The sequence below is a fragment of the Saimiri boliviensis genome, chromosome 2 (assembly GCF_048565385.1).
Source record: "Saimiri boliviensis isolate mSaiBol1 chromosome 2, mSaiBol1.pri, whole genome shotgun sequence".
In the NCBI taxonomy this organism is placed as follows: Eukaryota; Metazoa; Chordata; class Mammalia; order Primates; family Cebidae; genus Saimiri; species Saimiri boliviensis.
Window position 1 is genome coordinate 70,142,312 of NC_133450.1, and position 23,429 is coordinate 70,165,740.

General features: G+C 50.0%; 1 protein-coding gene and 1 pseudogene across 9 annotated transcripts in view; both read right to left on the reverse strand.

The window, feature by feature from the left end:
* Positions 1-1,434: 1,434 nt before the first annotated feature.
* LOC120363984 (uncharacterized) lies at positions 1,435-10,116 on the reverse strand (annotated as a pseudogene).
* The window catches only part of SYNE3 (spectrin repeat containing nuclear envelope family member 3), a 103,155-nt gene continuing 85,356 nt past the window's right edge, over positions 5,631-23,429 (reverse strand). For 7 of the 9 annotated variants that reach the window (XM_039469453.2, XM_074393563.1, XM_074393561.1 and 4 more), the window contains one exon: positions 17,307-22,922. In XM_039469453.2, the coding sequence (XP_039325387.2) occupies positions 22,677-22,922 (246 nt within the window). In that variant the 3' untranslated portion in view covers positions 17,307-22,676. Of the gene's footprint in view, positions 14,464-17,306; positions 22,923-23,429 lie in introns of those variants that run through there. The other 2 variants (XM_074393562.1, XM_074393567.1) reach the window with 2 other exon arrangements.

A 23,429-nucleotide genomic window follows, 5' to 3' on the forward strand; every position in this document is an offset into this window, starting at 1 on the left:
GTTCCCTCCCCCACCTTAATCTTACTCTGGCCATGTGACATGCTGGCTCCCTGTCACCTTCTGCCATGATTGGAAGCTTCCATAGAACCTCACCAGAAGTGGATGCCAACACCATGCTTCCTGTTCGGCCTGCAGAACCGTGAGCCAATTAAACTTCTTCTCTTTATAAATTATCCAGCTCCAGGTATTTCTTTATAGCAACGAAACAACAGACGAACACACCCAGTCTCCTCTAATGGTAACGTCTCACATGTCCATGGGGGATTTGTCAACACGAAGGAATTAACACCAGTACCATAGTGTCAATTAAACTGCAAACCTGATTTGTGTGCTATTGGCTTTTCCACTAATGCCCATGCACTGTTCCAGGATGCACTGCGGGACTCCGTATTGCATTTAGCATTGTGGTTTGTTGCTTTTTACTTTTTGTTATCCCATCACCTAATCCCAAAGGAGAAGGGCCTCAGTGATTGCACAAGCTCAAAGACAGGAAGTGCACACAACAGGAGGCAGGCCGTGTCTCAGAACAATTTAGAGCAATTTCCCTCTCTGTCCATTGGAGGAGGAGCCCTCCTGTTAGAACCTGGCAGCAGCAGCCAACAGTGAAGACCAAGCTGGAGCCGAGAGCAGGGACCCAGATGCATGCCAGCGTGCAATTGCAATACGGAATTCCAGCCCGGAAGCCCTGAGCAAGTCAGGGTCTCTCTTCTTGCAGCATAATGAAGGGAAGCAGGACAAAGAAACGTCACTGCATGAGTGGGAGCCAGGGCTGCAGAGGCAGTGACAGAGGAGGCCGGCAAGGCCAAGTAGCTGAGTGACATTCTCACCAAGGGGATTCCACCAGAAGACGATGAATCTCTCCAATTAAGCATGTCACAGTTGGGCTTGGAAGCCGTGGATGAAAACGGAGGTAAGATAATTATTTCCATGGGACTCCTGGTTGTGAAAAAAATCACACGGTCATAAAAATGAAGGAGTCGCCCAGCCAGGAATATGAGAGACCTCAGTAAAGATTTAGAAACGTGTGTGTTTAATGTTACTCTTACAGTGGGTTGGGTTCCCACAAAAGGTGCTAAATTAAGGAAGGATGAATCTAGCTTTCTTACTGAAGCAGTGTTTTAACCCTGAAGTTCCTGACCCCAGGTTTGATGCTTCTGCTGTAGAAATAAACATGTATACCACATTTAGTTAACGTAAATGACATGTGGTATACCTTTATGTTACACAGATTAAGGCGTCTTCAGATCAGCTAAATAGGGCTATGCTGTGATCAATTCCATATAGACCTGAAAGGCAGAACATCCCAATGGACAGAGTTCTGTCTTTCTTCAAAAAACATGCTGCTTTATTTTTTGGACAACTGCTTAGAAGGGTTCTCGCTATTCAGGCCACAAGATTCACAAGCGTTTCTGGGAGGGTACTTGGCACTACTCTTTAGACAATGGATCCAGATACTCTGAGTGAAGTCACATCCCTCGGTTGTAAATTCCTGTAGCCCGCAGTGGTCTTGCAGCCCGACAGCGGAAAGTGATTCTTCAGTTTGCAGGGGCTGCTATAGGAGTGCCGGCAACCTGGCTTCATCTGCCCTAAACAAGACCAGCCTGGAAAAACCAAGAACCGCCCCTCCTTCCCAATGGAACACACTTCCTCATTCTTTGCCCTTGCTCTGCAGAACCGCTTCACCAAGTCAAAAACTCAGACACTCATTTGAATGGCATCTAACTCTAGGGCGTGTGCCACTGAACCAGATCCAAATCTGTTACTTTTAATGGCAAAAGCCATAATTATTCTTATTGAGACGGAGTCTCACTGTCACCCAGGTGGGACTGCAGGGGCACGATCTTGGCTTACGGCCATCTCCATCTCCTGGGTTCAAGCGATTCTCCTGCCTCAGCTTCCCAAGCGGCTGGGACTACAGGCATGCATCACCATACCCAGCAAATTTTTTTTTTTTTTGCACGTTTAGTAGAAGTGGGGATTCACCATGTTGGCCAGGCTAGTCTCCAACTCTTCACCTCAAATGATTTGCCCGCCTCAGCCTCCCAAAGTGCTCGGATTAAAGGCATGAGCCACCACTTCCAGCCTGGAATTCCTTTTGCACTAACAATTCCAAGTCTTTCTCAGGCATGTCTCTGGACTCCACTTGGATTCATATGGAGATTAAAACTTTGTCTCTTTACCTGTCGTGTAAGGAGGGAGGCGCTGCAGATACCACACTGCTCGCCCAAGTCCCGCCCCCGCATCCCGCCGCCCCTCCCAGAGGGTGAGAAGGGTTTACACAGACATGGAAAGAACTCGGGAAACGTATTACACACATTATTAAAAAGATGGCAGAGTTTAAAAAAATTCTCACTTGGGAGAATACACTAGACAGCATGGAAAACTTTTTATTTTAAAACCTTCTAATGACAGTGTTCTAAACTGAAGTGTACACTTCTGACCCTTCGTAAGCAGAAGATTCTGACATCAATTTTCCTCTTTTTGGAAAATCAGGACGGTCATTAGGAGCCTTTGTTAGCCTGTGGTGGCCCCTGGCCGGTTTCTTAGACCTACCCTCGAAAGTGAGGCTGATGTCTCCAGCTTCTCCTGCATCTGGCGGCGTCCTCCTGTTCACAGCTTCCAGTGCACTAAGAGTTAAGAAACCAGATCGCTAAACCCAAGAATTCTTTGTTAAACTGCCTTGGTGGGGCTTTGATCCCTAGGGTTAGGAGTGAAATGGCTGGAAAGGCCTCCTTCTACCTCCATCTGGGGTACTGCGTGGATCTATTTGGGGTGCTGTTTCTCTAGAAAATGCATCCAAAGTACATTTTGGAATTTCCAGTATCCACTTGGCCTGCCCATAACCCTCACCCTGAGACTGTGCACGAGGAGGTCTGGAGAGATGCTGAGAATGTCTTTGAAGATGATCCCAGACGAGGCTGATGTTCACACGAGATCAAGTGTAGCTATCGCCTTGAGTTCAGCCTCTGCATGAACGAGCTTGAACTGAAAGTCAGAATTTCAAAATGTCAGCCTTAGCCACACGTCATCTTTCTTCTCAGAACCTCTTGGACCAACTCCTTTACTTCAGAAAAGGAATTTCCGAACCACACAATATTTCATAGACCAAAATAGAGATTTTTATTTCCAAACATAAAGCAGATACAGTTTACTGCTACTTCCAACTTGCACAAAAGGAAGGGGAGGAAAACGTCAATGCGACTTTAAAATATAGCATTAAGAAGAAACTCTGGGGTCCTGGTGTTCCTCCCTGGATGGCGGGGAAGGCTCCATCAACTTTGGACTTGATATGAACCGAGATAACACACACATGTTCCCAGTCGTTTGGCTCCAATACTGCTTGCCTTCCCAGAAAGCTTAATTTATTGCAAATGCATGTTTTGCAATCACAAATAATATGACAAGAGTAGATATGGTCCCTCTGCAAACCGTTTACATAATAGAACATTTTAAACAATGGAATGAATTTGAGTGTGACATCAAAAATCATTTATGCAGCATCTACACACATGTATACACACAAAAGTGTGTACACACAAACACACACACACACACACCAGGCATGCCATTGCCTGGTCCACACTGCATGAAACACACCATGCCAGCTACATGAACAGGTCAATATCAGCTTAGTATAATCAGGTCTCCAGGTACCAAGGATGAAGTGAGTTTGCTCCCATAGACTTCGCTGAGGGTAGAGCGAATTTGAGAACTGGTGTGTGAGAACCTCGTTTATGCAGAGGTTGGACTCCAAGGGATAGCAACACTCCATCTCATGTGACATCAGCCTCATCCGGGAGCATCTTGAAAAACATTCTCAGCTCCTCAGACTTCCTCGTTCACAACCTCAGGGGTGGAGGTCATGGGCAGGCCAAACTCACTGCACCTCCACCTACTGCCTCCAGGGTGGGTTCTGAGGAGACATGGCCCCCACCATGGGAGGGACGACAAACGAAACTAACAAATCTGTCTGGGTGGGAGCTTTGGAATGAGAGCTCTGGTCTTTTGGACTTGAAATGGAGGGAAGACATAATCATTCCTCCAAAGCTGGTGTTGGAAACTTGCCATTTTTCCTCATGCACACACACACAGAAAGAGAGAGAGAGAGAAATGAGAAAGTTTAGGACCCATGAAATGAAGCCCTCTTTCAAAGCCGGTTATCTGCTATCCTGAGAAAAAGGGCATTGTTTCTAAACCAGCCCAGGGAAGTTCCCAGAGGACAGAGATCTAAGGGGTCAACTGACCTGCCCTTCTTTGTGGAGAATGCAGGGAGAGGACACCAGTTGCTCCCAGGAGAGGCAGAAAACTCTGGGCTCTGAGGACAATGTCCTCAGCCTGCTGAGGTCTCCCTGGGTTGAGAGAGACCACAGGCTGGGGTCTGTCGTGCTGAAGCCCAGCGCTGGAAGCCAGGGCTGCCCAGGTGTGCTTCTGCGTGGAGATGCATGCGTAGTACTTGCACATGCTACGCTCACACACACGTGCCTCCCCCCACCTGCCCACACCTTCACACGCGCACACACACAACTTCCTCTGTCCACTTCCTCCTCCCCAGTAAAACTTCTGGAACATGCACAAGTGACTGCCTCCTTGTTTCTCCCATGAGAGGAATTGGAGCTGCTCAGCAGGCAGTGACCGCCCAAAGCCACCTCTGTCCTCTGCCTGCCCCTGCAAGCGCTGGCCTGTCTGTGCTTTTCCAGGGGGAAGGTAGACAGGCAGTGGGTACCTGCTCCCATCCCCTGGGGCCTCATCCTGGTGTTGCCAGCTCCCATCAATGGTGGGAGTCAAAGGACTTCCCAGCGGGAGTGGGCACAGGAGGAAAGCCCTGCTGCCCCTGCTGTGGAATGTCACCTCCAGCTATCTCACCGGTTGTCAGAGTGGCAGCAGCCCGCAGCCTGCAGAGGAGAGGGGGGAAGGGGAGGGGGAGGGGAGATGTGGGGGAGGGGGGGATGGGCAATGAGAGGGGAGGAGAGGAGAGGAGGGGGCGAGGGGAGGAGAGGAGAGGAGGGGGAGAGGGGAGGAGGGGAGGGGAGGGGGAGAGGGGAGGAGGGGAAGAGGAGAAGAGAGGGAGGGGGAGGAGGGGAGGGGAGGGGGAGGGAGGGGAGGAGAGGAGGGGGAGAGGAGGGAGAGAGGAGGGGGAGGGGGAGGGAAGGGAGAAGAGGAGGGGTGGGGAGGGGAGGGGAGGCTACTGAGGCCCAAGGAACATTCCTTAGAGTGGAGCATTGGGCCTGGAGCCAGTCATGCCTGGGTTCAAGTCCCAAATTTACCACTCACCACCTAGTTGGCTGCTCTGAGGCAGGCTGCAGACCCTCTCCACACTCTGGTTTCTGCACCAGGTTTCTGATCACAACTCCACAGCACAGGCTTTTTGAAAGTGTCATGACCACACTGCAGGCCCTCAGTGTATGTTTCCTTCCCTCCCTTTCTCATCAGAAAAGAAAGAGGGGCTGCAGGGCTCTGGCCCTCATTCCCACAGAGGTGCTGGGGGTGGGCTGGCCTGATGTCCCTGGTTGCTGAGCTCAGAAGCAAGTGTTTCAGAAAGGAAGCCCAGGATCCTTGGGGGAAACGGAGGTCCCTCCTTGTGATGGCTGTCTCCCGGCTGGACAAGGTGGTTGGGTTGGGAATGGTGTTACCATGACAACAGAGAGCGGGCACTGGGAGATGCTGAGTCCTGCTGTCTGTGCTTCAAGGCCCTGAACATCCTGCTGTACAATTTGCTTTTAGACCAAGAGCCTGTGTTTTAATGTTCTTTTAGAAAAAAAATTTCTCCTTGTTCTTACTTTGAAAAACAGAAGGCATTTCTCTCAAACGCAGAAACTAAGGGAGAAACGACAGCTGGTTTTAAGTCCTTTGACTCTGGGCCTTTGCTGAAGGAGCCTGCAGGCATTGGCAATTGGGTGATGAGGGCCACCTGTGGGGTGCCCCCACCCACTTTCCCTTTCAAAGCCTCAATTGTCTGCTAGAAAACAAAGGGCTGGCCTGGAAAGGCTCAGAGAGCCTCATTTTCCAAGATTTGCACCCAGTAGCTCCACATACTCAAGAAGAAATCAAAGCAAATAGGCATTGCCTGGGCTGAATCCAAACAAAGAAAGGGTTCAGAAGCTTAGCCCTGGTGCTCAGAGTCAGGACGAAGAAGGGCGGGGCTGTTCCTGCACACGGACTCTGGCCAGCAGGGCACTTGATCTGTTTGTTGGTTCCCAAGTCTTGCAGGAAGAATGTCTGTAATACCTTTGGGTAGACTTGAAGGACTCAGGGACCCCTGAGAGGCAGGTGGCAGGCAGTGGTGGCAGGTCACTTTCACACTGCAAGGAGGATGCCTTCAAGTTCCACATAAGGAGCATATGGCCAAGACATGGAGGGTCGGGATGAACTCTGGGTTTTCCCTCCAACTGTAGCAGAGATAGCTAAGTGCCACTCCAATCCACCTTGCCCTTCATTCTTACTTGAGCCCCATCTTATTGGGGTGCACATTCCCAGACTGCTTGCAGATGTGGGGAAGGCCTGTGACACAGCCCTGGCCAACAAGATGAGAACAGAAGTGGCTGGTGGAGCTTCTGGGAAAGCTCCTAACAAGGAGAGCTGATTCATCTAACTCACTCATCTTCCTCCTCCTAGAACCCAGATGAAAAATTGGAGGTACGGCAAACATCCTGGGCCATGAGGTAACTGTGATATAAAGAAAAGAGTTACAAAGCCTTGGCTCTGACCCCTGTAAGCTGAGATGGTGCCAGCAACTGTCTTTACTGTTGAGAAACATTAAGTTTGTTTACCGTGCCCCAGTGGCTCCCTTGTGGAGAATACCTTTCAGTTTGCGATTAGTGGTAAGTGGGTAACAGCTGCCTACTTGATATATACAGAACACCTATTTATTAATAATGATCACCTGTTTAGAGAGAATAAATGAGTGGGTCAGAGTCTGCTCCAGGCTTTCAGTCTGGAATGCTGTCAGCCCCTGAGGCTCTCAGCTTGGTAGGCTGCTGGCCCCCTGGATAGACCCACTTTGCTGTTCTGTCTGGGTGTCTGCCTCTCAGTTCCTTCAGCACTGCCTGGGTGGGGATCTCCCAGCCAAGCTGGTGCTTGGTAGCCTATCTCTAGACTTCTCAGGAGGAGAGAAAAGGAAAGGCTCTCACTGATTTAAGCCAAAGTTGGTCGGGGGAGGCGGGATCCTGCTACTTGTGGCTGAATCTAGGGATTTCTCTTCCAGATGCAAGCCCGCACACATCCTTTTAGGATACCCGATGTTTCAAGGAGCACTGGATGCTCCAGGGCTGACTTCCCTCCTTACCAATAGGGGAGGGAGGTGGCAAGGAACTCGCCCAAAGTCACCCAGCCCATCAGCAACAGAATTCCAACTCAACCCTGTCCAATGCTGAGCAGTGTCACCCAGTGGGTGCAAAGACTGATGCCCACTCCTGAAACTAACTCCCTGAGCTCACTGGCCAAACAGGAACTGCTGAGGCCTCAGAGTCCTAACCTGTAAAATGGGTACAAAGGTGGAACAAGATAGTCTATAGAAGCCTCCGCTTCTGATGGCCTAAAGAATCCAGGTATTGTCCTTTAACAGAGCACTTAGCATTTCCTAATCCATTTTGCCTCTCCTAAAACTCCTACCTGGCAGTTCATCCCATTGACTGCTTTCTGGGGCTAGTTTGTTTCACCCAAGTACTAGATGAAGAAAAAGCAATTTCTGATAGGGAATATCCTAATTTTAACATAAAAATTTTAAATAAACGAGGCCAGAATGGAGAGCTTTCCGAGAGAGCTGGTACAGGTGTAGGATGTCAAACAGGTTTTGCTCACATACCTGAATATGATTGACTGGTAGCTGCTTGGAGTGGTTTTGAGGACTGGGAGGTCCGTTGGGTTGGCGAGTGGGAAGTTGGAAAGCTTGGTGATCAACTAATGATGTCTGTCTTGGGAGCAGCAAGGGCTGCAGCTGCCCACACCTCCCTCCAATGCTGACCTAGACTTGTGACAATCAGATTGGGGTAAGGATTAGCTGAGCTCCCACAAGAGAGGGAATTAGGGCAGGATCCCACTGGGCTATGGACACAGAGGCTCCCTGGTGATCACTGTGGACACCGGTGAAGAACACTCTGATTACAGACTCCAAAGGAAGCCGCTGGCATCTCAGGCTGACAGCCACAGGCACAGCTTCCCTGGAGTAGGGGGGTCCCTCAGTTCCCCTCCTCTGGGTAGAAGTCCTAGGCAGGAGGCAGGAAAGGGCATGAGATTATCCTTGAGCATGGACATGCTGGTCACTAGGACATACATGCCAACCCAGAAGATCCCCAGTGGGGAAAAGTGGGCTTCTCAGTTTGGCATTTCCAACTACACATTTTTACCAGGATGACAGACTAATATTTGTGCTAGTAATGGAAATGACAGTCAACATCCGCCACCTTAGCCTGAGGACTCCCCTTGAAGCCTCCAGGAACCTCCCAGGCTGTGTTGTTCTGAGACCCAGCAAAGCCCAACATCCTTCTGACCTCCTGAGGCCCAGACAGTCTACTTTCCCCTCCTTCTTCCATGCCCAGGTCCTCTCTCTGCCTGGCCCAGCTGCCCTGGCTACCTCGACCCATCTCCTCTGCCCGGCATGGTTCATAGTCACGATAGTGGCCTTTGAGAGGCAGCAAGACACCCTCACACCCTGTCCTGAGCTCTCCCACTGTCACCCCTGTGTGGCTCTGCCAGTTTCTGTGCCAGTGGGCCTGCCCACTCTGCAAACACAGATGGGCAAAGTCAAGAGCAATAACCCCCCAATCCAGCTGGGCATCTTCAATGGCTCAAACCCTTTCCCTGGCCTGTGAGCTCACTAAGGGCAGGACTGGGCTTTGCTCACCCCCAATCTTCCGGCACAAAACCTGGCACAGTGAAGTGGCTGGAGAGTGCCTGTGGCATTGGATTAGGATGGAAAGAGGCACAGGGCACTTCTGCCCAGCAACCAGGAGAGAGAAAGCCGCAGCTCCTGGGCAGCATCAAATGGCCAGCAGGAAGGCAGGGCCAGTGAGCACCTGGGTTTTTTTCTAAAGGCCACAGCTGGCAGGCTCCTGGCCTCCACCAAGCCCAGTTGCCACAAATTTCCACTATGTCTCTTGCCGTTTGTCTTTCCTCCTCTCCCTCAGGGACTCCTGCACTAAGCAGTCCTCACACTGCTCTCTTCTCCCCAGCATCTCCAGCACAAGCTCCCAAACTTTCGGATGGCATGTTTTTCCAGGAAGAATACTGTATCGGGAGCGAGACCAACACAGAGTTGGCAACCTTTTATTCTGTCCCATGAAGGCTCCAAAAACACAATAGAATCCATCAAATAAGACGGAGCCGCCTCTACCCCTTCCTCATCTCCTAAAGACCATTGAGCACCCCTGAAGTAGGAAGGACATAATCCCAGAATGAAGAGCCAGCGTTTGGGTGAAAAATCCTATGGGAAGAAAAATGCCAGGCATTTCCTCGTATTGTTTCACCTTGCCTTTGGTCAGTGAAAGCTTTGCCACCAGCGCTTGTCCTCGGAGGAAAGTTGGGAACTGTAAAGGTACAACCTGCCATTCCTTTCTTTTTCTCTCTCACTGTCCCTCCCTCCTTCCCTCCTTTTCTCTCTCTTCTCTCTCTCTCCTATCTCTCTCTCTCTCTTTCTCTCTCTCTCTTGATCTTGCCCTCTCTCTGTCCCTCCTCTCACCCTCAAATTGTGGTGAAATATACATAACATAAAATTTAGCATCTTAACCACTTTTAAGCACACAGTTCGGCGAATCCAGCCTGACATCACTTCTTGCCTTTGACTCCCTCTGGCCCACTTCCCCGTCTGCCCTCTTCAGCCAGACCAGCATAAAGTGCAGGTCACCGAAGCTTCTGCAAAGCCTCCTAGACTCCCGGTCAGGCCTGGCTCCAGTCTAATGTAAGATCCCCTCTTACTCCCGAACTGGGAGCAGCCCCAGCCTCCCCATCCCCTGCAAGACAGGGCAAGCTGATGCCAACGGTCCGTTTGCCAGCCGTAACACCCAGTTAGCACAAATTGTCCACCTTCAGGCCTTTTTCTGCCCTCTGCCTGTCATTCTCTTTGGCCCCCAGGCTGCAGAGGGTGCCCAGTTCCTTCCCCTGAAGCTGCCTGGAGATAAGCATCTTTGGGCCCCTGGTCCCTTAAGGGAATTCGAGCCAGCTGCCCCAGGCAAATGGGGCTTGAGAGATTAAGTTGTGTCAGGTCATCCATGACCCATTTCCTCTGGAAGGGAGTTGGTGTCAGGAAACACATTTGCCTTTGGGTTTTTAATGCAATTCAACAAGCCAAAGCGCTAATCCTGTGCTGGGCACTGGGAGTGTGGAATTCTGTCATTCATGACCAAGGACCTCATCGTGAGACATTAGAGGGGCTCACCTTCCAGGTGGGTAATGTGAAGATGATGGTAGATAGCCCAAGTGAATGAGCAGTGGTGACTCTTCTCAGAGCTGAGGGCCAGCCCCTCAGGGTGACATATGGATGCTCTGCTCTGGCCATGTCCCAGCCGAGCTGACGGGCAGAGTTCTGCCTGCTTGCCCATGAACCTCATTCCAGAGGCTACAGAGACTGCGACCTGGTACAACCAGCCTGAAGCCCTCCTCCAGCCTGGGCTTTGGGGTCCTCATTGCCCCATGTTGTGGGTTTGGACCCACTTCAGCATGAGCAAGGTCTTTATATCTTAAGCTTCGGTGTTCCATCTCAACCATGGGGTTAAAACAATATCAAAGCCTGGGGGCAGGTGTCAGGGTGGGAATTACATAAAGCAAGGCTTCGAAGTGCCCCCCAAGGGATCATGCACCCACGAGCACCAGACAGAGTGTGTTCTTTGTCTCAGTCATCAGCGTTCCCTCTGTCCCACCACCACAGGGACCTCCCGGGGTCTCCTGGCCTCGTCTGCTGTCAGTACCTGCCCGTCCCATCCCATTCCAGCTTTTCTTTTTAAACACCCCCTGGGTCCCGAGTGTGCCTTTCCACGTGCAGAGAACAGACTAAGAAAGAAAGAGACAGAAGGGAGAGACAGGCAGGGATAACTAATTCATCAGCCAGCCCACTGAAGGTTCTCTCCCTCTTCCCCTCCCTTCTCTCTCCCTCCCTTTCTCTCCTTTTCTCTCTCTCTCATGCACACACCCTGCATTGGACCACGAAAGTACCAATTTTTATAAACTCTAAGACCTTTCATTTTGGAGACAGATGAACACACACACACACACACACACACACACACACACAAAGTACCACGGCGACACCTTTCTCAAGCAGCACCTTAAAGCTCTGCATGGTTGTTGTTAAAGAGGCCAGAAACTGAAGCCGTAAGAATAATTGCCTGGGCTTCCTTTAAGCAAAGGAGATTGCACGTGTACTTGAAAGCACCAGTGACCAGGCTGTTATGTCATATTACAAGTATATTTATATGAAAATATCGATTCTCTTTTTTTAAAAAAAAAACAGTTATGCAAACAAGCAGACTTGATGGCATCATTATCAAAATTTTAAAAATATAGGTAGATATTCCCACCGCCGCCCGCACGTTCCAACTTCTCCTCCCTCAATATGTGGTATATGTGACAAGCTGCACACACGCCCAGTCGCTGTTTTTTTTCCTGAAGTTGCCAACACAGGGAGCTCACACCACAATGGGCAGGGCACTGCCTGAGGGCCAGGGGGGCCAGTGCCCTTGCTGCCTTCTGGCCTTGCTGCCTCTCACTGTGTGGCCATGGATAAGCGTCTTCCCCTCTCTGGGACTCAGCGTTCTCACCTGTGAACTAGGGGAAGCTGCCGAGCCCCCACTCCACGGCTCTGACTTCCGGTTCTGGACACCTGGGCTTGGCTGCCTGGGCCTGAGACCCTGGCTCACTGGGCCCCTGGTTTTCTAGTAAGGGGGTCGCCAGCAGAGAACGGCCCTATGGCTTGGTTACCAAATACCTAGAGAAAAGTGTGCTTTCTCTTCTTCCCAGTGCACCAGAGATATTTGGAAACCAAGCCACAGGGTTGTAGGATCTACTTTTCGAACTTTCCACCCCCTGTAGTTGCCAATTCTGCATATACTAGCCCTCTAGAAACAGGTTAAACTGAAGCAACCCGATGGAAGGAATTGATGGAAGGATGGAGAGTCCACGGGGCTTGTTTTCCAAAGAATTGTTTAGAGGGCAAAATTATAAGCCTACAGCTTATCATAAAGCTGTTCAAAAAAAAAAAGAACTGGCTGGGCATGGTGGCTCATACCTGTAATTCCAGCACTTTGGGAGACCAAGGCGGGTGGAATACCTGAGGTCAGGAGTTCGAGACCAACCTGGCCAACATGGTAAAACCCCATCTCTATTAAAAATATAGAAGTTAGCTGGGTGTGGTGGCAGGTGCCTGTAATCCCAGCTACTCAGGAGGCTGAGGCAGGAGAATCGCTTGAATCTGGGAGGCAGAGGTGGCAGTGAGCCGAGATCGCACCACTGCATTCCAGCCTGGGAAAAAGTGAAACTCTGTCTCAAAATAATAAATAATAATAACATTAATGATAACTCAGAGCCAGGCCTGTGGATGGAAATGTAGTGCCCAAGTCACATGTTGCTTAAAGCTGTATGAGTTAAAAAAAAAAAAAAAAAAAAAAAAAAGCATGCTTTCTGAGTCAGCCCCAAGGGCTCCCCTTGGCAGCACGGGTTTCCCGCCCCGTGAATGTCCTCATTGTCCAGCGCCAGAGTCCACGAGGGCAGAGCTCACGGAGGAATACAAGGGGTCAGTGTGTGCGAGAGAGCAGTGGTGCTGGGCGTCAGGCCCTCTTAGGGCCTCAGTTTCCCCTCTACGTAAAGGGCCTTTCTCAGTCTATAATACCTTATGATTCCATAGCCAGATATAAGGCCCAAGGAAATGTCCTCTGAAGCTCCTATTTGCAGTTGAATAGACAAAATCCATTTGTAAAGAGTGGACATTAAGTATTTTTTTTAAAGGGAAAATTTAGTGTTGGTTTAGGAAGAACATGGTCCAGTTGTAAAGCACTTAGGAACTATCCAGAGTTCCCTGGCAAGGAAGGGATGAGTTTCTAGCCTCGGAAACTCACATAGAGTCACTGAGGCCCCAGCCCAGGTGGTGCATGGAGCCTGGCTCACCTACACCTGGCTGGAGAGTGTCTGGCTTTGGGTGGCCTGGGCTCCAGTCCCATGTGGGGATGCGCATAAGACTTTCTTGGCCCCATGGGCCTGCTGTTTCCAGAGTCCCTTCTGGGAAGGGGAAGCAGAGCCCATCAGACAGGCCAAACTCCAAAGCAGATTATCTCACTTCTGTCCTGGCCCCTGGATCCCCAGCCCCTGGCATGAAAGATGCTTCCCTTCGGTCCTGCAGCTTGAGCTTCCGACAATGAAAACTCAGTCCAAGAGCGACAGAGGAAACGTGTCCTTCTTGGGCACTGCCAGTGGGAGCTGCTTTACAGAGTGCACCTCACCATTCTGCATGAAGTCTTAAAAATAAAACCTGTCTTCCCCGCTTTCTCTCTGAATGAAACACACAGAGCAGGATCTCCCCGCTTCATGAGGGCTCGGTGATCAGAGACTGCTGAGAGCTGGGGTCCCGGCTCCCACATGCGATGCCTGCCCTTGGCTGTGCCTTCTTAGTTCGGGGATCTGCTCTCTGCAGCTCTTCGTTTTCTCCCTTGATATTCTGTCACTGCTATCACTGTACCTGCCTCTGGTCATTGTCATTTCTACTTCTGACACGTGGCAGCTACTCTTTTTGGCTGTTAAAACTAGACAAGCATACTCGCTCTCGTTATGCATAAAGTCACTGGGCTCCGAGTGAGGTTCTGTGCCGCTCTTCTGCGTGGCAGCTCAGAGGCTTTTCACTACATCTGAGTTCTGGGATTGGCTTTGGAGAAGAGTTTGCCATAAAAGTGACATGTTATTGTCCTTGCTTTCTAGGGTTGCCTGCAGACCAAGTCAACAATACCACAAAATCCCATTGAAGGGAGACATTGCTAGAAATTTTCTCAACTACAAATAGACCTCATACATGAAGTTATACATACTGAGCATTTACATACAGATCATATAAAAATTCTATACATTATTTCCTAGTCATGTGTAGTACACATTTCGTATAAATAGACTAAGATGACACTGTATAAAAAGTAAGTCTGTTCTGGGAACGTTGACCCAGCATCCCAGCATTTATACGGCTATAGCTCTGCAGTCTTTGGCCTGCCCCTGTTTCCAGTTTCCCGGGCAGGCATCCTCAGCCCTGGGGCTGATGGAGGTTGGAGAAGAAAGTCACCTGTGCGCCCCAGTGGGTTAGGTGGGTGGTGGGCCATTGTAGCGCAGCATGAGCGTGAAGGAGCGGGCGAAGTTGTTGGCCAGGGTGCAGCTGCGGTCCTCTTCCCTGACGGGGAGCAGGAACAGCAGGAGGAGGAAGAGCAGCAGGAGCAGCTGCAGCGGAAGGGCCACACAGCACACCCTCCGGAAGAGGGAGCCTAGTCCTCGACACCGCCGAGTCTGCAGAACCAACACAGCACAGGTGAGTGGGCTCGGGGGCTCTGGGGGCGGGGGTAGGTTCAGGGGGCGACGAGGATGCCCGGAGCGGTGGCAGCAATGAACTGACCGTATGATAGCACACGCCTCTGTGTTCTCATCTGTGAAATGGGAGATGGTGGTGATGGTCAGGGTCATGGTGGTAAGGATGATGGTGATGGTGAGGATGGTGGGGGTAGTGGTGGTGGTGATGGTGAGGTGGAGAGGGTGGTGGTGGTAATGGCGGTAGCGATGGTGAGGGTGAAAACAGAATGCAGAATCACTGCTAAATGCAGGTGTTCCTGGGAGGGTCTGACCTGGGCAGTTCTGTCTCTCTACCTCTCCTCTCTGAGTCAACTCATTTATTTCCCTGCTCCAAGTATCTTTTCCAGATGATAACACTTATCCCTGTGCCTCCAGCCTCAAATGTGTTCCCTCACCAAAGTCCTTAGATGCTGATTTTGTAAAACAGCCTGCTTAAAACAATGAATAAGTACTCTTGGCTGCATGTACCTCAGCAGTGACTTGAAGAACGGAGGGCAGGGGGTGACACATTGTTTAAACAGCTGAATGAGTGTGAGTTCACAGAGGAGGTGGCTCTTCCCATAGCTGCTGGGCTAGGTAGAGCCAAATCTCTGACCCCTGTGACCCACCCAGGGAGAGAGAAAAGGGACAAGACAGTGAACTGTAGGCCCACCCAGCCCGGGTCTCCACTGCAACTATCAATCTGTAATTAACGATTTCCCAAATAGAGGGTCTGCCTGCAAGTGTCCTTTTTCGTTTGGCCTTCCATTCTTAGAGCTAACACTTTGCTTATTCAAGTCAAGGGTTGTGCCTTGGCCATGATCTCTGGGGAAAACATCTTTGAAGGTCCAAAAAGTGTTTGCATGTGCAAGTATTGACAAGAGGTGGTCCTCTTCAAAAGACTCCTGCTGCCTGCCCAGTGCCTGTTTACTTAGAGCTCACATCCTCACTTAGAAGGCTCTTAAAAATAAGACACCTTTCTATATGCTTCTTAAATGCTTAGAAAACACACACACACACACACACACACACACCCTTCAAGAAACCAACAAGAAAACTGACAATCTTGGCTCTTCCAAAAGAGAAGGGGGCTTCCTCAGGAAGTTACAAGCTCCCCATCTGATATGGTTTGGCTGTGTCCACACCCAAATCTCATCTTGAATTATGGTTCCCATAATCCCCATGTGTTGTGGGAGGGACCCAGTGGGAGATGATTGAATCATGGGGGCAGTTTCCCCAATAGTGTTCTCATGGTAGTGAATATGTCTCACAAGAACTGATGATTTTAAGGCTGGGCGCGGTGGCTCAAACCTGTAATCCCAGCACTTTGGGAGGCCGAGGCGGGTGGATCACGAGGTCAAGAGATCGAGACCATCCTGGTCAACATGGTGAAACCCCGTCTCTATTAAAAAAATACAAAAAAGTAGCTGGGCGTGGTGGCACGTGCCTGTAATCCGAGCTACTCAGGAGGCTGAGGCAGGAGAATTGCCTGAACCCAGGAGGCGGAGGTTGTGGTGAGCCGAGATCGCGCCATTGCACTCTCGCCTGGGTAACAAGAGCGAAACTCCGTCTCAAAAAAAAAAAAAAAAAAGAACTGATGATTTTATAGGGGGTTTTCCCTTTCCCTTGGCTCCCATTCTCTCTTGTCTGCTACCATGTAAGATGTGCCTTTCTTCTTCTGACATAATTTTGAGGCCTCCCCAGGCACGTGAAACTGTGAGTTCTTTAAACCTCTTTTTCTTTATAAATCATCCAGTCTCGGGAATGTCTTTATCAGAAGCAGCATGAAAATGGACTAATACACCATCCCTGAGGGTACAGAAACAGGAGTCAATGTGTCCATGGCGGTGGGGAGGGAGTAGATGTTGTGTAAAGGAGTTAAATACTCAACAGAGGCTCTGACCAAGAGTCCTCCAAGGTCTTACAGGATGAACCTGAGACTCCAGATTTCTGAGGATCGCAGCCCAGAGTTCATCACAGTCCATGAGACCTAATCTCCTACCATTGGTGAAATGGGATGAAAGACGCGTTGTATTTCCAGTGCCTCTACCCAGCGCCTACAGGTCACTTATCCATGATGAAATGAATGGTAGCAACTTCACAGGGAGAAGCCTCCCTAAGGGTGGCTACTCTCAACTGATGACCAGAGTGAGCAGAGCCCATGTGCGACATGCCAATGCCATGTGTCTCCTGACAGGAGGCACAAGTAAACCACAGCACCACTCTGTGACATTCCTGCCAGGAACCCGCCACAAATCCAATCACAAGGAGACAGCAGGGAAACCCAAACAGAAGGAGATTCCACACACTGACCTGTATTCAAAAAGGTCAAAGTCAAGAAGAATTAAGAAAAATGGAGGCCCAGAAAATAGAGCCGTGACAATGGATGCAATGTGTGATCTTGGACTGGCTCCTAGACTGGGGAAAAATTCTACCAGAAAGACTGTAAGTGGTATGTCCAGACGATGTGATATAATTCAGTGAGCAAAAGAAATGACGTATTGGCCAGGCGCAGTGGCTCATGTCTGTAATCCTAGCACTTTGGGAGGCCGAGGCAGGTGGATTGCTTGAGGTCAGGAGTTTGAGACCAGTCTGGCCAACAGAGGCCAAGAAGAAACCCGATGTTCCAAAAATACAAAAAAAATTAGCCTGGTATGGTGGCGGACACCTGTAATCCCAGCTACTCGGGAGGCTGAGGCAAGAGAATCACTTGAACCCGGGAGGTGGAGGTTGCAGTGAGCAGAGATTGCACTGCTGCACTCCATTCTGGGTGACAGAGCAAGACTATGTCACAAAAAAAAAAAAAAAAAAAAGAGGCCGGGCATGGTAGCTCATGCCTGTAATCCCAACACTTTGGGAGGCTGAGGCAGGTGGATTGCTTGAGGTCAGGAGATCGAGACCATCCTGGCTAACATGGTGAAAATTGATCTCTACTAAAAATACAAAAATTAGCCAGGTGTGGTGGCGTGCGCCCATAATACCAGCTACTCAGGGGGCTGAAGCAGGAGAATCGCTTGAACCCGGGAAGTGGAACTTGCAGTGAGCCGAGATCGCATCACTGCACTCCAGCCCAGGTAACAGAGTGAGACTCCACCTCAAAAAAAAGAAAAAAAGAAAAAAGAAATGAGCTATCAAGCCACAAAGACACTGAGGAACCTTAAATGCATGTTGATGGGTAAAATAAATCAGCTTGAAAGACTGCATAGTGTATAAGTCCAGCCATAGGACCTCCTAGAAAAGGCAAGCCACAGAGATCAGCAGAAAGATGTGTGGTTGGCAGGGCCTGGGGAGAGGTGGGGAGGGATGAACAGGTGGAGCGCAGGGGATTTTCAGGGCAATGAAACTCTTCTGCATGGTACTTTAGTGGTGGATACTGAACATTAGACATTTGTCCACACCCATAGATTGTATAACACCAAGAGTGAGCGCCCAGGCAAGCTGTGGCTGAGTTAATAACAATATATCAATACTGGTTCATCAACCTTAGCAAAAGGACCGCACCAATGCAAGCTGTTAATTAATGGGAAGATGGAGGCGGATGGGATGGGAGGAGGTCTATGGGAATACTTTGCACATTCTGCTCCAGTTTTCTATAAATCTAAAGCTGCTCAAAAAAGAAAGTCTATAAATTCAAAAGAGACCATTGAGCCAGCTTAAAAGTTTAAAATATGAACTGTGGATTAAATAATAATATTTCATCAACACTGAGTGTTAGCAACACTGATTTAGATAACTGGCAAACAATAAAACAAAGAGAGGTATCAGGATGGAGGCAGCAGGAAGAGGAGGCTGTGGTCATCAGCCCCAGGGTCCCAGGACCAAGTGTGATGAGGACAGCAGTTCACTGGTCTTAGTGAAGAGAAGGCTGCTGGGTACCTCACTGGGGTGAATTTCAGAGGAGTTGGGGTGTGGAAGGTGAGGGACATGTGTGCTTCTCTGGATCTCGGTAGTCAAAGACTAGTTTCAAATACTTCATGACCAAAGTTTTAGCACCAACTTGTTCACAAATCATCAAAGACTGGCTTCTTCTGGGCTGTGTAGACGGATGGAGTGGCAAGGACCCGGGATGACACAGAGCATGGTTTGAAGCCTGTCCCTGGCTCCCCCTTTTAGAGGTCAGAGACTGCATGGCCCTAGCAAAGCCCAGGCCTTTGGTTGTGACCAGGGCAGAAGCAGATCTGACCTGCCCCCAGAGTTCCACACTAAGTCACAGGGGTAACAACTCAAGCTCTGTTGCCTCTCCTGACTCCCATCTGGCCCCATAGCATGTGTGAAAGAGGAGCCAAGGGACCCGGAAACCATTTCCTCCCACTAAAAAAGGAGAAGGCAATTGTGAGTGTTAAAGATCCAAGCACACAAGTGCCCAGCACAGTGCCTGGAACACAAGAGGAATTTTTTGCAACAACAACAACAACAACAAAATCATAATTTTGAGAGAAAGTTATGATCTAACATGAAATACTCACTAAGATTTGGTATTACAGCAACTCATCCAATCTAAGACGCTGATTATAAAGTGCACCATTATTTTACAAATGGCTAAGAGGGAAAAGAACAGCAACCAAGGTGGCACATCTGATTGGAAGGCCCATGTCAATATGGGCACCAGGGGAGCTGTGCCTTCAATGTAAGGAGAAATGAGGAATAAACCCAGCTCACAGAAAGAGGAGGCCAGGAAACTCCAAGTCCTCTCGGCACTGCGGGAAGGGTGAGAAACCAAAACTCTTCCCCAGGAGTCTGAACCACAGGCTGGAGCTCCCCAAGGTTGGCGGTCTCAGTTTTCACAATCAGTGTGGTCCAAAGGAAAACCAAACAGAACCCAGCCCGCAAGCAGACATTTTCATTTAAGAGAATCTCAGGTCGGGGGTGATGGGCAGTAAACCCAAATCTTCACTAGAAGAACTACATTGTAATAAGACACCCGAATTCCAGAGATGTGAAAACTCACAAAATTACGAGTCTTAAAACCTATGAACCATAGTCAAATAAATACAATGCTACCTTCAGGTCACACAAGACCTGGGTCTATATTCCAAGAGCCCACATATGAAATGGATGGGAGATGGCTGCTCTCTGCTCCCGCAAACTAGCACTGCCCTGTTTCATCCAGGCTCATAGAACCTTTGGCCAATCCATCCCCAACTAAATGTTGGTCTCAGGTAGGGCTATACCGCTTCCCTGGGCCGGTGCAAGGAATGCAGTTTAGACTCTCAGCCCAACTACAACTCAAAAAGCAATTACATTTCACGTGTCTAAATGCTGCGGGCAAACGCTCCCGCAGCAGTGAGCTGGCAAGCGCGTAGGCAGCTGCAAATTTAATAAATCTTAATTATTCTGTTTATACAAACAAGCAGGCTGAAGCCACTGACGTAGCTGGGGCTTTCAGTGACGCGGAGCATGGAGGGAGGGAAAAAGTGTGGGCTACCAACTGCTCATAAATAATTAGCTCTGGGGTAGGGTTCCCCGCCCCCCTTCCCTTTGGACCGGAAATAATAGGTGGAATGTTTCTAAGTTGGCAAGATGACAACCTCTGAGGACAGCACCTACTTTCTACCCGCCAGGCCCGGGGACGTGCGTACGGGCATGTGTATGCATACCACACAGACACACACCGCAGCCCCACCCACGAAAAACCACGCCCACACCAAAGCGAAGGGAGGATTTGCCCCTCGGAGGCGTTACTTCATTAACTCTCAGAAAGAAAAGCAGGACCGTGTCTGCAGAAGTCTACCAGGTTCTCATTCACACAGCACCTGAGAACCTACTATGTGCCATTGTTACCACAGGAACTTTGCTACCAGGAGCTCAGCGGACCCTCAGTTGAGTTTGGCAGACTGTGGCTAAATGACCCTCGGGTCACACACACGAATGGTGGAGCCTGTGTTGGAACCCGGAGTGTAAAGTGGTGGTTCTCAAAGGGTGGTTCCCAGGTCAGCAGCAGCAGCATCACCTGGGATCGTGTTGGAAATGCAGATTCATGGGCTACTCTAAACCTAATGAATTGAAAACTCCAGAGACGGGGCCCAGCAATCTATGTTTTAACAAGCTGTCCTATAAAGGAGCCACCAGTGATCTCTGTGTGTTGGCCCCCACGTTGTTTACTTCTTCACGTGGAAGGAGATCTGTTAGCTCAAAAGCCAGCAAGCACCAAAGTCAGATTTTTACACATCCAGTTGTTTTAAACATAGCCCAAGTAAGCAGATTCTTTAGTCATTCAGGGCTTTCCTGCTTTACATACCCCACCAAGCTGCACCCAACATCTGGCCATAGACAAGATATACCTCAGAGCTACACGGATCCCAAGTGGTCTGACCTTCAGAGCTCTCTGACCCAGAGGGTTCTACGGTGATTACTAAGCAACATCAGCTGGACACATGTGCTCTGGCCCCATGTCCCTCTCCACCCAAGCAGGATGGACAGTCTCCAGGGCAGGTGGCTGACATATCTCAGTGCCTACAACAGAGCCTCAAAAACATTTAGTGAGTATTTACTACGTGCTAGGCGCCATGGCTAGACACCAGTGGACCCAAACTTGACGCTCACATGGATCTTGGCCTGGGGGCTGCGAAGGTGGCAGTGTCCAACCAGAGAGAGGTTTGAAGTGCAGGAGTTAGAGTCGGTCTGGACACCAGGTCCTGGGTTCCGCATCTCCCACCAGGACCCACCAGGCTGGCCTGTGTGGACCACCTGTCCTTTCCTGATGATTTTCCCTATTTCAAGAGAAGTCTATTTGTTATTCTAAACTGAGGGTTGTGGGCAGGGCTTAAGTGATCACAAGCATTTCTGCTTTCATATACAACAGTTCACACCATCTTCAAAATAAGTTCATGAAGTAAGGTTGCCATTAATAGTTCCATTTTAGGCCAGGTGCAGTGGCTCATGTTTGTAATCCCAGCACTTTGGGAGGCCAAGGAGGGTGGATCACCTGAGGTCAGGAGTTTAAGACCAGCCTGGTCAAGATGGCAAACCCTGTCTCTACTAAAAATGCAAAAAAGTTAGCTGGGTGTCGTGGCACATGCCTGTAATCACAGCTACTTTGGAGGCTGAGACAGGAGAATAGCTCGAGCCAGGGAGTTGGAGGTTGCAGTGAGCTGAGATTGCGCCACTGCGCTCCAGCCTAGTGACAGAGCAAGACTCCATCTCAAAAAAGAAACAAAAAACAACCAAGTTCCATTTTCTACATGAGGAAAGTGAGCCCCGAGAGGCCAAACAACTCCTTCAAGGCCACGAACCAGTTGGTGTTAGGCCCAGGGCCCAGCCTTGGTCTTGTGACTGCCCTGCCCAGTCCATGGGTCACCCACTCTCCTACCGATGTTACTTATGCCACCAGCCAGAGGCCAAGAAGAAATCACAGATTTCTGGGAAATGCAGATTCCAAAGAATGAGAGATCTCGAGGATGTCGGAGCTCCTTGGACCAGAGCATGCTGGAGGCCCGTGTCATTATGGGCCAACGCCTAGCAGGAGAACAGAGCATTGGTTCTCTTGGGAACAGTGGCACCAGGGTACACTGATTTACACTTGGTTTTTCTAGAAATGGGGAGACACTCCAGGCCCCAGGGGAGTCTTCCCCAAGTCACAACGCAGAAGGTTAACAACGTGAGTTTTGGAGTCAGAGGCCAGAGACCACCAAGGGGCCGATGCCTTCCTTGAACAAGTCACTTCAGGCTTGCCCCTTCTGTTTCCTCGTGCTGAAAGTTGAGATTATGCTGCCTCCTGGGTGTCACTGGGAGAATTACAGGAGACCTTAATGACAACCGTCTGCACAGTTCCTGCCACACCCTGTGGATGGCCAATACAAAGCATCTCGGGTGACAATTGTAACTGTTACTCACTGTCGTCATGATGACTGCTCTTATTGTTATTGCTTCAGCCTGCAAAGACCCTGGGAGTGGCTCTGAGCATGGCTCAGTGGGGTAGGTGGGAACTCCTGCCTAGGAGAACTCAAAGGCACAACGCTTCCCTCTCCTGTTCCTACTGAGCCCCGCATACCCTCCATCACCAGGGTGGCCACACCGTCCAGTTTGCCCACAACAACCCAGGTTTCCTGGGACAGTCCTAGTTCACACCTGTTGTCACAGAGTAATCACCGGGAGCATCTTTGCCCACTCCCCAGCGTGCCCTGATTTGGGAGGCGATCAAGACCCCCTCTCTGCTATGTGCTTGTCACACCCTGTCAGCTGACCCCCGACCCTGGGGTTTCTTGAAAGCAAGAACCCTGGGGCCCAGCACAGCGCAGCCCAGAGGTGATCCCCCATAAATGTTCCTTGGTCTTCTTGGAACCTTCCAGAAAGCCCACGAGTCCTGCCCCAGTGTCACGGGCCCACCAACCCTCCAGGCACCCTGCCCGCTGGCCGCGTGGAGCAGATGGCAGACACTGTACCTTTTGGAATCCAGCTGGCTCCCCTGGAGAACTCTGTGTCTGTTATTTCAAGGAAGGAGAGGAAAGGGGGGGAAAAAATAAGTGAGTGAAACTTAAATCCCAACAGAGCCTGTAATGGAATATTCATTTTGTCAGGGGAGTGTTTCTTTAAAACTTCTGGTCATCTGGACAGCCTGAGCCAGCAGGTGATTCGATTTAATGAGCTTTTTAACACACTTCAGGCCCAGCTGGGATTCTGTCTGGGTAGGCCTTGGCCAAGGCCGGCTGGGGCCATGGTCGACCCGGCTGGGGCTGGGCTGACACCTAGTGGCCATCCTGGCTGCTCTGGGGCCAGGAAAGCCTGGGGCGCCCAGCTTGGGGCTGGGGTCTGAGGCTGAAGGGCCCTTAGGGGCCATCTCAACACCTTCCTCAGATTTAGGGAAACGTAACCTCTGTGCCTCAGTTTCCTCATTGGTTCACAGAGCGTATAACAGCACTTTCTTATTTAAAGGACTGTTATGAGGACATGGTATTGAGCAAAGGTTATGATCAATACTAGTTTTGCTA